General features: G+C 31.6%; 1 protein-coding gene across 1 annotated transcript in view; it reads left to right on the top strand.

The window, feature by feature from the left end:
• LOC148619127 (protein ecdysoneless homolog) overlaps positions 1–14,932 on the top strand; it is a 31,059-nt gene extending 16,127 nt beyond the window's left edge. Inside the window, exons 11-14 of the mRNA XM_088578687.1 lie at positions 6,239–6,410; positions 7,994–8,055; positions 8,472–8,722; positions 9,520–14,932. Of these exons, the coding sequence (XP_088434813.1) occupies positions 6,239–6,410; positions 7,994–8,055; positions 8,472–8,722; positions 9,520–9,888 (854 nt within the window). The 3' untranslated portion in view covers positions 9,889–14,932. The remainder of the gene's footprint in view (positions 1–6,238; positions 6,411–7,993; positions 8,056–8,471; positions 8,723–9,519) is intronic.
• Positions 14,933–15,124: the final 192 nt, after the last annotated feature.

The following is a 15,124-nucleotide window of genomic DNA, read 5'->3' as shown; positions in this document are numbered from 1 at the left end:
TGTTGTAATGTATAGATAATAACAATATACTGACTTGACACATTGTGCTAATGATACCATACATGTTAACATGGACCAATGACATAAATTATTTCTCCAATAATTGAATGCTTTTTAACACAACGTTAATAGTACCTACTAGTATAATGAATGTCCATCAGTGTATACATTCATTTGTATAAAATAAGTATGATCATAACAATACTAACTAGGGTTATTTAACATTATTTTATAAGAGTAGTCACTGCCTTGTGACTCAGAATTTGCTATGTCATACTTTCTGCTCTTTACATGCACCAGTGCTCTAATATTATAAAATTTTAAATAGCTATCATAAAATGATATTGGACAGTGACTCTACCACCAAATAACCATCATAGTTTCTCATTGATTGTTATACTTTTGAGATAAAAGTTGTATTGGTAGATTATATATGACATTGGTACTTTGCAAGAGTTATCATTCGTGATCTGGTTGATTTTAGTGGCAGATGAATGTCTACTGAAAACATATACTTGTACACAGATAGGACTATATTTTTATGCCCCCACCACAAAGTGGTCAAGCATATAGTTTTACCCTTGTCTGTCATTCTGGCATTCGGCAACAACCAGTTTTCTGGACTTTTTTTGGCTCACCTGGCTGGTGGCCGTGTTAGCTATTGCCATCACTTGACTTCAGTTGTCCTCCATCATTGTAATTGTTGTTAACACTACTGACACTACTTGACCAATTGGAACCAAACTTGGTATGAATGTTCTTTGGGATATTCTGCATAGAAAAGATTTGTGGATTTTTTATTTGTTGTTAGGTTTAGCCAAATTTGTTCAATTGCTGAAATTATCCTTATTATAAAGCTTACAAAAGTCTTCAGGGATCACAGTTGTCAGACAAATTTGTTCAATTGCTGAAATTATCCTTATTATAAAGCTTACAAAAGTCTTCAGGGATCACAATTGTCAGACAACTCCTGGTAAGAGTTATTGCCATTGAAAGCTAAAAAATGACGGTTTTCTTACAGTTTTAAGTCAATAATTTGGTAACTATGATATATACACTGAAAATTTCAATTGCCGAAATGGTCCTTATGATGAGGCCTACAAAAGTTTGCAGGGATCAAAGTTGTCAGACGACTCCTTGTTAGATTTATTACTTTTGAAAGGCAAAACTCTCTGTTTTTAGCAGTTTGCAGCTACTATAATAGTTATAAAGAAACTTTCTATTGATGAAATGATCATTATGATAAGTGCTATTGAAGTCTTTTTGGGTCAAAATTGTCAGACAGCTCCTTGTTAGAGCTATTGCCCTTGAAAGACAAATATTTAACCAGGTGAGCAATTCAGACTCCTGGGAGCCTCTTGTGTCTAAATGCTCTGAGATTTTGTTGTGATTTTTAGTATACAGGTGTATACTGCTGAGTTACAGATTGAGTTTTGTTACAATTTATTGATTTTTGATGGAGAAGTGCACTTCAACTTTAAAAAATTACCGTCACAACCAGTTTTCTGGACTTTTTTCTGAACACCAGTTTTTCAAAAATTTTCTCCTTTCACACTGCTGGACCAAAAAGAAACAAACTTGGTATGAATGTTTCTGAGGATGTTCTGCCTAGAACTGATGTGGGGATTTTTTTATCTGCTGCCTTTGTTTCAAAAACTGTAACAGTTAGAAGAAACTTAGACTTCTTAGGCTCTTCATTTCAGTAAGATCCATCTTCCTTGCAAATTGTAAGTAAATCTTACACTCTGTTTAAAAGTTATTCCCCTTTAATTTCATGCTATTCTTACTGTTTTTGGCATTTTTTTGGTTATCAACTTGAAAAGTATAGTCTTTAGGTTGTAGAGGTCAGTTCTCCATTATGAAGAGGACATGACCTTTCATTAGTCAGAATTTGAGAAGAAAACCAAATGATGTGGTATGTATGGAGTTATGGTCCCTGAAGTAGAAATTTTTGATTTTTTTTTGGTTGCTATTTTCTTGATATTATTTCTGAAAATCTTCTCCTTAGAAATTACCTGACCAATTGCAACCAAACTTGGTATTGATATTCTCTAAGCTATATTTCCCATAACTGATGTGGGGATTTTTGATCCATTGACCAAAATAAACTGAAGGAGTGGGAACAACAGTTCTTTGCAAAAGTGTTTAGAAAGATGAAATCTATCCATGGTCAAATTGTCATGAAATTTTGTTGACCCACGTTCGATTTGTAGCCCTTTTTTGACATTTTTTGGGGGTATTTTTGCCTTATTATTCTCTGAAACTTTATTACAGATTCTTACCAAACTTTGTAAACATGTTTCATTGGGTACTGTGCACATAACTGTTATTCAGATTTTTTTTTATCTTTTGACAAATATGGCTGCTATTACTTAAAATAGACAGTAGGGGTCAAACAGCAGTTTTTTTGCAAATTTTTCAAAAACTTTTGGGTTTAGACAAATTCTACTAGGTTAAAGTATTCAGCATGTAATCTAACCATTGAAATTTTTCACGAAAATCTATTGACCCTTGTTTGAGTTATTGTCCTTTTTGCTGTTTCATTTTGCATTTTTGATGTTTTTCATTTTTAAAAATCAACTCCTCTGAAACTTCAAGTCCCAATGATTTATAAGTTTATAGGGATGTTGACCTCAATGCTCTACAAGTAATCCATTTTTGTGTTGCACAAATGGCTCAGGGAGCAGCAGGTTTAAGTATGGGGACCTCTTTAATTGATGAATTTTTTGTTCCAAATGATAAGCCAAATAGATGAGCCATTCAGGTTCTATAGAGCTTGTAGTTCCTTGATATTGTCATTTGTTGTATGGACTTTCCTGTTTGACTATTGCTTAGAGTTTATCAGTTTGATTATTTATTTTTTTATAAATAATTGTGAGAAAACACACCCCTTGGTAAACTATAGTTGTTCAGTATTTTATGTGAACAACACAAGTAAATGTCAAACATTTGTTTTAATGCTTAATAACTAGTTTAAAAGTTAGAGAGATTTGATTTCATCTGTGATTAGACTTGACCATACTTTTATTACTGGCTCATTAATGGCATGATATAAATCTCCATTAGCTTTACTTCAGAAAGTTTATTCCTATTTGAAAAACTGAATAATGAACAAGGATGTATAAACCTCAATAGATAGTTTTTATTGCAGATTTACTTAGAAGTAAACTCAGGTATAAATCAATAAATTACTGATGGCTATAGATTATACATTGTACTGGAATTTTTTTATTTAAGGACAACTTGTGTTTATTGAATTAAAAAAGAAGTTTATGTTATGGTGAGAAAACTAGGTCAGGATTCATGCAGCTTTTACTAATGAGACTGTATCTATTGAAGTGTATCCGCTGTAAATAGAATGTCAAGGGCTTATTTTCATTTAATATTAAAGTTGCAATGATTACCATATTTTTACAGCTGTTTGCATTTGATCTCAGAACAATTTTTGCTACATTTATTTTATTGATCATTTGGGAATGTATTAATAGTTGTGTATTAATACCATAGGAATTCTACCATGTAGTAAGTCTTTCTACCCAGTAATTTATTTAATTTGAATTTACCCTTAAAAAATACTTTTGAAAAGCACAAAATTTATTGAATTATGTCATATTTTGATGAGATCTTAGGAATGTTATGATAACTTTAAGGCAGTGTCTTTGTTCAATCTGTTTGGTACTGGTTGACTCATAGTTCTTTGTTCAGTTACACTGGTGATTAAATGTCAATAGTTTTTGTGGTAACAGAATACATGTATGTCATGTGATTACCTGTAAGATGGTTGATCTTAATTTAGTGTCTGATCTGTTATATTGATACTTTGACTGGTAAAAACATATTTTTTTAAGGTAAGTCTCCATTTTGATTTACTTTTACAAGTTACATATATGATTTATTTAGTGTTATTACTTTATTTTCATTTATAACTATCATAAAACTCTATGGATACCCTTATCTTAAGTTCCTTCATATAATCTTAGTATATTAGGACCTGTTCAATAAACACAATATCATTAAAACTACAAGGAGGTACATTTTAGTTGCAACAGTCTGTCATTTCAGTTTTCTAACTTCTTTATCTCCTGGCCTTGGTTTCATACAAATTTCAGATAAGGATTTTCTTTAAACGTAGAGAAATTTAGGTTGAGGAAGAACTTGAGGAAAATCTCAATTTTATTCTTTATGAAACTTTTCTTTATGTGCCGTGGCCAACAAAGTAACCATTCCTGTTGTTTGTTATCTAAAATGTTAGTCTTCCATAAGTAATTTTCAGTTTTGGTTACAGACCACCAATTCAACCAATGAGCATTTGGAACGTATGCAAAAATAGTCCTACGCAGAAATTACCCCTGTTCCTCATAGTGCTGTGAAAAAAGTTCTCATCTTATTTAAAAAATTTAAACAGTTTCTGAAAGGAAAAACATTTCTGTACATTTTATAGGTGCATTTTGCTTCTTGTGATGTGAAGCCTAATCTCCATAATGATTTTTAAATATACCCCTATCTTGTGAAAACACTGGGATTTCCCATGCTATTTATAGACCCTTCACTTCCGGTGACCAGTACTGCACTGCAAGTCTGCAAACCCCACATGCCATTCTGAGGATTGTGAGCTGACATATGTAGAATCATGCTGATATATAGTCCTCTGCAGGTTAAAGTTAAGGTAAAGTCCAGAGAAGCCATTGAATATTGTGAAATTAGCATAGAAGCCTATGGGAAGTGGAATTAATGGTTTTTAGCCTTAAGCTGAAGCCATGGCAAAATGAAAAGTTTCTTGAAATAGCTTTAAACTACTTGAAGATCTTGTTAACTTTGCCATGAGAGGAATACACTACAAAAATCCTTCAAAATATGCATTTTTTTAAGTTATAGGTCTAAATTATGGAAAATTGGTCTTTTTGGCTGATTTTTATGTCCTATCTTGTAAAAAGTGTAGAAAATTTAGTAAAAATATCAAATATTAAACTTTGAGGGCTATATTTACCTAAATATGGTGGTAATAAGCACTTGAAATCAAGTTTTGTGTAGATTTGAGCAAAAATTAGGTTAGAAATGAGGAAAAACTCACTTTCATTACTGCGGTTAAGGCCATATAAGCATTCCCCTATGGCAACATGGAAAATCCATTATTGAGTACTTTTTTTGCTTTAGGTGCCCTTTACTGGTCATGTTTTAATGTGAAAACACTGTATTTACAAATTTAAAGCCAAATATATCACCTTTTGTGAAAATTTAAAGATTTAGGATGTTTGACATGTGATCAAGAAAAAGGGGGAGGCATGTCAGAAATAAATTTTTAAAAATAGATCAATTTCTCAGAAAATGATTACTTTTAAAACTATTTCTTCATTAATATTGTTAAAAAAAAAGTTGTGATTGATATTTTTTATTTGAAAAGTCAGAAAAAGTTCTTTGCAAATATTTAATGCATTTAAGTATGGTAGAATATTGTCACTTTTTTGCTCGTACAACTTGGTTACCCTATATTTAAAAATTAAATATTTAAAAAAGTGCTTGTCACATTTCACTGAAACTTTGCAAATGCATTCAGTATGTGTGTAGGAAGATACCTGTGTAGTTATTTATTTTTTCTAAGACAAAAAGTGACTCTTTAGCTTACAGACCACCAATTCAACCAATGAGCATTTGGAACGTACGCAAAAATAGTCCTACGCAGAAATTACTCCTGTTCCTCATAGTGCTGTGAAAAAAGTTCTCATCTTATTTAAAAAATTTAAACAGTTTCTGAAAGGAAAAACATTTCTGTACATTTTATAGGTGCATTTTGCTTCTTGTGATGTGAAGCCTAATCTCCATAATGATTTTTAAATATATCCCTATCTTGTGAAAACACTGGGATTTCCCATGCTATTTATAGACCCTTCACTTCCGGTGACCAGTACTGCACTGCAAGTCTGCTAACCCCACATGCCATTCTGAGGATTGTGAGCTGACATATGTAGAATCATGCTGATATAGTCCTCTGCAGGTTAAAGTTAAGGTAAAGTCCAGAGAAGCCATTGAATATTGTGAAATTAGCATAGAAGCCTATGGGAAGTGGAATTAGTGGTTTTTAGCCTTTTTTTTTTTTGTAAAGTTAATTGTTTGATTCCAAATATTCATTATGTTTTAAATGATTTTCTGCATTCATCATGTCCCATCTGTTCATCAGTTAAGTATTATGTTGACAGCGATTTTGGCTTTATTATTTTTTATCTGACATTCATGGTTTTAGATGACAGCTGGTTACAGATATCACCAGAAGATTTAGACAAGCTACTGTTCAAAACATCAGGTTTGGATCCAGCAGACATGGCAAAAGCTGGAGCAGATCTGTCTAAAATGGGAGATGGCATGAAGGCCTTTGTGAAGAAGAAATCTGGTGTATCAGGAGCTGAATTTCCAAAGTATGTTATGCAAAGTTCAAAACTTAATGAAACTCATGGCTTGGATTTACATAATTTTTATTGTATTATGTAGTACTCCAGCTAAGAATCATGCAAAATGTGATTCATGGGTAAAAAACCGACATATTTTTATGTTTAATACTTTGTTTGAATTGCCATAGTAGACAGAAATTAACATTCAGTTTTTCATATAACCTGTGTTCTTAGGTGATAAAAATTATATAGAATGCACTGTAGATTTCAAAATGAAGGGAGATAAGTCTGTAAATGACACTCAAATACAATAGAATCTATTGGATTTTCAATGCTGATTTTCTCCTAAGAGCAGGCAGATTTGAATGAAAAATTACACATTTCATAATATAGGCATATAAAGCAACTTAACAACATAAAAAAAAATATGTAGCCTTTTTTGAGGTGTATCACATTTTTCAGATTTTGCATGATTCTTACCCAAGCAGCTACTTAAGTTCTTTTTCATTTTCATTTATTTATTCTTCATATTTTCTGTACTGTTTTGACTACTGATTTTACCAATTTTAACTGGTGACAATTTTATGCTGCCCATTTGTGTTGAAAATTTACCGGAATGAATGAACCATAATGGAAGTGAGAGGTTCAGCATGCTTTAAAACCTGGTTTAACCCACCTTTCATTCTGAAATGCCTGTACTAAGGCAGGACCATTGCCATGGTTTTCCAATTTTCTGGTTTTTGCCCTGATACTGCCATTTGTTATACAGACTTTGCTTTTAAGTATTCCTTTTGACTACTGCCTGGATATTAACAGTTCTGTAGTTCATGGTTATGCATGGTGTGATTTGCTTTAGTGAAAGATGTTTGACGAGCATAAAAGTGTACCATACTTATCATGAATTTGCTGTGTCGTTGTTTTAATTCCCTCATATAAACTCTCATTTCATTTATATTTCCCTCATATAAACTCTCTCATTTCATTTAGATTTCCCTCTTATTAACTCTCTCATTTCATTTAGATTTCCCTCATATAAACTACATCATTTCATTTATATTTCCCTCATATAAACTCTCTCATTTTATTTATATTTTACTTAAATAATGTCTTTGAAACATGATCCATTTATGGTGACTGCAGATTCATTAGGCAGGATTGAAAACAAGCTAATACTTACTACTGTGTCATAAAACTCAGCTATGTATTACATGTAGTAGAGAATTGAGAACTTTTTGAACCCTATTGGAATCAGATACTTCCATAAGGAAATGATCCAAGATGAACCTTAAGGAAGTATACCTAGGGTAAGGGACATAACTCTTGAATTCAGTGATATGTTTGTATCATATTCAATTTCACCAAAACCTATCAAGCTTCCATTTGAAACAAAATGAAAATAGTCCAAGTCACTTTGATGTTTAAATGAGATTGATGTAAAATGCTAATGTTCCAATGATTTGTAAGAGTAGTGTCCCTTACCCTAGGTCTACCTCCTTAAGTTTTACATAAATGTGCAAGTGGAGCATGATTTCTTTGTTGAGCTAACACTCAGTGTTTCTAAATGGGGTTTTGTTGTATTTTCACCTACCAGTATGATTTTCTAATTACAGTGAAGATGACGATATACAGTTTGATGGAACTGGATTTATTGCACAAATGCAGAAAATGTTTGGTAAATGGTTATACATTTTTTAAAATTTATTTGAATATGTTTGATTTGGTTTGAGCCATTTCCTGATTAGTATTGACGACAAATAACTCTTTCAAGAAACAGATAAGACACAAAATGCAAAGATTTTACTGATTTTCTCTGATTAATTGTGGTGAGAAAAAAGATGACTCCTATCAATAATCAACTTCAATTATTACGTTTAATTTAGAAAATCCAAGAAATGCAAGGAAAAACAAATATGTAGGATTATTTTAAAATCTGAACAGAATGGATCCATGACATGAATTGTTGGCCAAATAATTGTGTTTTGAATGTAATATAACTGATGGGAAACATTTTCCACAGAATGATCCTTATAGAAAAAGTGTATTCATGTCAAATTCAAATAATTAGCACTGTAATTTTTACCTAAACAGAATTTGATGACCATGATGATGCCTCTAGTTCTGACATGAGTGAGTATGACTGGGAGGATTCTGATGAGGATGTGGATGATCAACCCCCAAATTCAAAATCTGGGAAGAAAGGTCATGTCAGAGGTCAACCAGAGCCTTCTGTAAAAGATTATATGGATATGATGGACAGAGAATTAGCTACAACAGATGTAGGGAAAAGTTTTGAGAAGGTCAAGGACAATAAAAAGACTGCTCCCAAACCTGATGTCAAGGTGATTAACAATTACTGATTATGCATAGAATAGAAAAAAGGAACAGATATGGTGAAATGCAACCATCATATAACCCTTATAAAAAAATAAATGCAGAGATCACCCAAAGGTCTCCAACAAGTGGATACACATTTTCAAGTAAGCTTTAAAAGGTCCCAGCAAAAAATGTTATAAAATTCATGTTAACAGAACAATGACACTTTTTCAAAATTAACTAAGAAGGCTCACTGCACAAGGAGCTGACCTTCAATGTTCTAAATCTCATTTATTATATTGCATATGTGTTTTCCATCGATTCATTGAATATGATCTATTTTACGCCGGAATTTTATTTTAGGTTTACTACAGTTTGTAGATTCAGTTTTACTTTCTGATTATTCCTGGTTATAAGGTTGGATGTTAAGTAATGGTCTGTCTATCCATGACATGTTGTTTATTGACACTTTTCTTCTTAGACTTGCTTTTGGACAAAATATGTATACTATAATTGAACATGTTGCACCACTCCTACAACGTATGAGGTAGGAACTTGATTTCTCCATTGTGGTATCAAGTCAGAAAATACCTTGCGAGACATCTTATAGCATTGCTGGAGTATTTGCACCAACACTTTGACTTGTAGTAAATAATGAATCTTGGTCTATTGTACTTGGACATTTTTCTAATTTGACATTGGGCAGTAGTGGACATATGGTTATGTAAACAAAATTAAATGTATTCTGAATTTTGTATATCAAGTTTTGAAGCTTTGAAAAACTAATGTACTTAAAATTGATAATAAATTGTCTTTTTCCCAGGTAAATGGAAAACCCAAAAAGAAAGGCAGTAGAAGTATAGATGAAGAAGATGATGATTTTAAACCAGTAGATATTGACATGACAGTCGTTAAAAATATGTTGCAGTCTTTAGAGTCTCAGCAAGGTTTGGCTGGTCCTGCATCTAATATCTTTGGTTCTATGGGTATCAGTGTACCAGCACCTAGAGCTGTGGCTGAGGATGATCTAGTCAATTCAAATAGTCAAAAGAAACCAGTTGAGAGAAAGACATCTGGTCCCAGACCAAAGCCAACAGATTTACCGGTAGCACCACCTCGTCATAAGAGGTCTACCAATCAGTCGAGAGACACAAAACCTCCACCTATTGTTAGACAAGAGTCTAATGTATAACTGTTATTAAATGGCATCTAACTTGTTAAATATGGTTGTTGAATTTCAAAATTTTGCAATAATTTTTTAATACTTGATATAATGCATAATATTTGTAATGGTTTATACTCAAATCATATCAAATATGTCAATTTTTTAGATGATCAAATCATTCATACTTTTTATTGACCATAAATCTTGTTTTTATACACCCTTGTCACAAGTTAAGAGTATTAGTGATCCTCGTGTGTTGGTTTGTCTCGCATTCTTGATTCTGGAAGTGTTGCAGTCCTTTTCCACTGTGAAAAGTTACAATTAAGGGTATTTGAGATCAAAGTTTTTCATTTTGCTAGCCTGTCACTAAGGACTGTGTTTGATATATAACATGAAGTTTTTTGTATTTTATCGGCTGGGTGATGCTTGTGCGACTCAGCTTATTAAAAGGTGAATATTGGTTGTTTGGGTAGGCAGGGAAAATATTTTTCTCTGCAACTATACAGCCAATAGATACCTATTTGGTATGCAACTTCGGTATGGGGTCCAGTATGTGATTTCAGGTCTGTCGTACTTCTTCCTGTTTTCCAACTTGGGTTTTTTTTCAATTTTATGGCAACCCGGCCATTTCAGTCTTTGACTGATTTTTGTTACAGTTTTAAAAGTTTCATATCATAATCAAGTTTATGGATGAATTGTATGTACTGGAAACTTCACTGCAAATTTATATGTACCTGGTAGAGATTTCTATTCTATTAATGCTGAACTATCTGCCAATTTACTAGTCATTAATTAAGATGATGATATATATGTATATAGCAGAATAGTTACTACAAAGTTAATGATAAGAAATGTAACTAATCTAAGTATTCCACTATGTAAGTACATCTAAGGGAGATAACAATATGTTGTTTTTTGTAAGAAATTCCAAGTTTTCTCCCTTTGAATGTTGCATTGACTAACAAACCAAACATACTAGGAAAATGTGTAAATCTTTGAATTTAAAGAAATGAAAATGCAGTTAATTAATACATATAATGGCACCTATTTCATATAAAATGATAAATTTGTAAAAATTTTGAAGCGTTCATGTCCTCATTTTTAATTTTAATATATATTAAAATATTTAAGTCAGAATATATTAAATAAATGAACAATGTATGCCATAAAAAATTCAATTAGAACACAAGAATGTCTATTCTATTTACACATTTTTGGTGAAGCTAACAATAGTCTTCTGTTAAAAATTGACAATCTAAAATCCATGTACCTTCCAGCCTATATGGTTCCTGAAAGCAATAATTGAAATACCTTAGCTGTTTCATACATTAAATGTAATCTCTGAATCTTTAATCACTGAATTGTTGTTATTTCTTCACATAATTTCATCAATGAAGTTGTCTAATCAAAAACAATAAATTGATATATCACATATAATATTCACTTTTGTTTTATGTGTTTAATAAAAAACACTTTTAAAAGTTGATAAATTGTTAGAACATTTAGAATTGGTAACTTTTTTTCAATTGTACATGTATTTTCTATATGCCAATTCTTTTAGATGGGATGTAGTATGATGTTCCATTTTCCAATGTTCACACTTTGTGCAAGTACTCAGAAATGATTCCAGCAATTTTCATGAAACTTAGTATTTTTTTTTCTTTCTGTCTGTGTGGGTTACCTTTTTATTTTTATAAATTTCTGATTTGATGTTCTTGGGTATAAGCCATTTATTCATGGAACTACATTGAGGTACTTCCATACTCTAAAACTTTTTATAAAGGAAAGTTTTATATTGTAGGATATCTATCTACATTTTGGAGGTATGCATGTTATAGTATTTATATTACCCAAATATCAAAATTTACTTTAACTTATAGGCAGGAACAACAAATAAATGTATTAAAAATTATTCTTATTTGGAATAATACTTATAAGGGAACTGACAAATAGTTTTGAATGAAATGTTATTTTAAAAGAAGTTAGAATCATTATGTATGAAAGTTGATGCAAGATGTATAAATATGTATACCCAGTTAGACTTTTAGTTGAAAGGTCATGTTTTCAAGAATAGGAAATCTCAGAAGCCAGCTGGGTAAGATTTCAAGGTTCTAATTTGGCAGAGCATTCTTATCTCAGAGAACATTTGGAAGTCAGAGTTCTCTCTGAGGAGAATTTCACTGTCAGATGGAGGGAGAATCTTACCCTTGTGTGTTCGAGATTTTTCAGTCTTGTACTCCTCTCAGCTGTGATAGATTCTTTATTTCTTAATGAGTGTCCATATTAACATTTAATAATCATTTATCAAATAGTGCTATATAACTTTGAGAGTGCAATAAATAGACAAACTCTGTCTCTTCATTTATTAATATGTTTTTGTACATATGTCAGTATTTTCTTATCTTAATTTCTGATTTGCTCACAATATCTTGGATCGGGACCCATGCAAAGGCTGAGAAAAGGGTAAAAGTGACAACATGGGCCATCTATGTATTGTATATGTACAATATGATTTGTTTTTCTAATAGATAAAATTTTTTTTGGAGTATTTTAGTTAAGTGTTCAATCATACACTTTATAGAAGTGACTTTTTATAAGGAAGTTCACAGGACAATCTACAATTTTTGTGACAGAAATTGTTCTTATGTTTGTATTTCACATACATTCCTTGCACTGGTATTTAACTATAAATCTGTAGTTATATAAACCTTATTGTTTACTTACTTTTACACTTTGTTGAGAAATATCAATGCATTGTGATTGACCTGATTGTTTTTTTTTCTTTCTATAAATATTGATTTACAGGTATGAAAAATTTAGGGTACATATTTAACACTGTATTATTAAGGAGAAGTGGATATTGTATCCTGTGTATTATGTTTGATTTGTAATGTCATTATGCCACAAAGTTCAGAAAAGAATAATACAGATTGTATAACTGAAATGTAATGGGAAAATATATTTTATACAGTAGCGTTGGTCTTTAATCCTAAGTGGTCACAGTTATGGCTTATTATCTGTAAATAGTCATTATATAATTATATAATTATTAAAAGTCATAATTAAAGAGAGAACAATGTTTAGATGTATTTAGAGTAATTATGAGTTAACCTACAATTAAATAGAAATCATTGGCAACTGCTATGATAGAATATATTTATGATATTTTTCGGAAGGTCATTGTGTAACTAGATGAAAAAAGAAAGAATTTAGACTTTATGCATGGTAGCTGTGCAAAGTTATCAAGTTTTTCTTTTTAATACAAGTCTTTTTTGTTTTCATTTTTTTTCTTATCTGGATAAAAAGGGATCTTTAGTTTTTATCAAAATTTGACTCTGAAAATGATCTTTGAAAAATCAACATGAAGATTGCATAATATTTAATAAAATGTCTACTTTCTTTGCTAACATAACCTTTTTTTGCAGTTCATGCATGAATACCATGAAAACTAAAGAGTAAAATAATGCCAACATTTATAAAATATTGTCAGTTGTTTTTAGCTCACCTGGCCATAGGCCATGTGAGCTGTTGCCATCACTTGTCATCCGTCGTCATTGTCATTGTTAACAATTCTTCAAACGTCTTCTTCTCTGAAACTACTGTATGGATTTGGATGAAACTTAATATGATTGTTTTTTTAGAGTATCCTGCACACAATGACCATTTGGATTTTTGACTGGTGAAAAAACATGGTCGCTGTTACTAAAAATAGAACATAGGAGTCAGACACCTTTTTTTTTTTGCATATATTTTCAAAACAGGCTTAACCAAATTCTGACATAATGTAAAGATGTTTAGCGTGATGAGAACTATCTGTGGTGTAATTTTGGTTAAGATCTGTTGACCCATGTTGGAGTCATTGCCCTTTTTTGACATTTTTTGCTGTTTTTGATGTTATTACTTTCAAAAATCTTCTCATCAGAAACTACTATATAGAATTCAGTGAAAGTTGGTATTGCTATTTTTTAGGTTATCCTTAACAGAATGATCGTTTCCATTTTTGATTGGTGAAAAAACATGGCCGACATTACTTAAGATAGAATATGGTGGGGGGGGGGGGGTCAGACAGCAGTTTTTAGCATATATCTCCAAAACTGTTAGGTTTAACCAAATTCTGACATAGGTAAAATGTTCAGCATGATGAGATCTATATGTGGTGTATTTTTGGTGAAGATCTATGGACCCATGTTGGAGTTTTGCCCTTTTTTGACATTTTTTTGCTGTTTTTGATGTTATTACTTTCAAAAATCTTCTCAGAAGCTACTATACAGAATTCAGTGGAAGTTGGTATTACTGTTTTTCAGGGTGTCCTAAACAAAATGACCATTTTGATTTTTGGTCGGTGAAAGACATGGCCACCATTGAGTTGAATGGTAATGACGAAAGATTGTTCTTGGCAGCCATTTTTCTGCTAATTTTTATACTTGCTTTGATCTCAATGATAATTGGTTTATAATGTAAACATGGTCTCCTGATATGAATGGTGATGATGAAAATTTTAGATAGCCATGGTTTAACTTCATTTTATGTTCTTTTTCAGCAAATCTGTATTGGGCTAATGCCCCCTCAGACCTGGTGGAATAACAGGGCATAGGAGGACCCCTGCCCAAATTTTTTCCAGAGGTTCTAAAAACTTTTTGAAGGCATTTCCAATATTTTACAGTGCCTTAGGTACTCTTTTGAACTTACACCATTCTTCAATATATACTCTCTTTCAGCAATTTTTCGTCAAACATGGTAACAAAGCATGATACCTTTACTTGCTTAGTTATTAGGGTATGGTTTGTCAGGTGAGCGATTATGTGATTATGCTAAAATTGTAACTAGATATCTTGTCTGTAAACTGGTAAACACCCTCTTAGTGTCTCACCGCAGAAACTGAAACTATGATTTTGGTTTTTTAACATATTTAGTAGTTGTACATTGACTACAGGTATTTTCTAGTAATAAATCCCATAAAGCATTGTGTGTAATTTTTTACCATCTGGGTAATTCACGAATCCACTGCTGTATTGTTTAAAAAATAGAAAATGTGCCATTATTTATCAAGAAATTAAAATTAATCTTAGAACATTGTTGCTTTCTTTCTCACTGATCCACTGAATATGAAAATTCCTTTTCACGTCATCATATTCAGATGTACTAAAATCAGTTGGGTTGACTAAATTTTAATTAAGTCCACCGAAAACTCGCTTATGTCAGCAATACTACCGGTACACAAATCATCCAAAAATTAAGGAAACATGTTAGCATAAAAAAGAAA

The sequence above is a fragment of the Perna viridis genome, chromosome 4 (assembly GCF_037379345.1).
Source record: "Perna viridis isolate PV_CMFRI_1.1 ecotype Kerala chromosome 4, ASM3737934v1, whole genome shotgun sequence".
Classification (NCBI taxonomy): Eukaryota; Metazoa; Mollusca; class Bivalvia; order Mytilida; family Mytilidae; genus Perna; species Perna viridis.
This window is presented reverse-complemented; position numbering and strand designations above follow the sequence as displayed.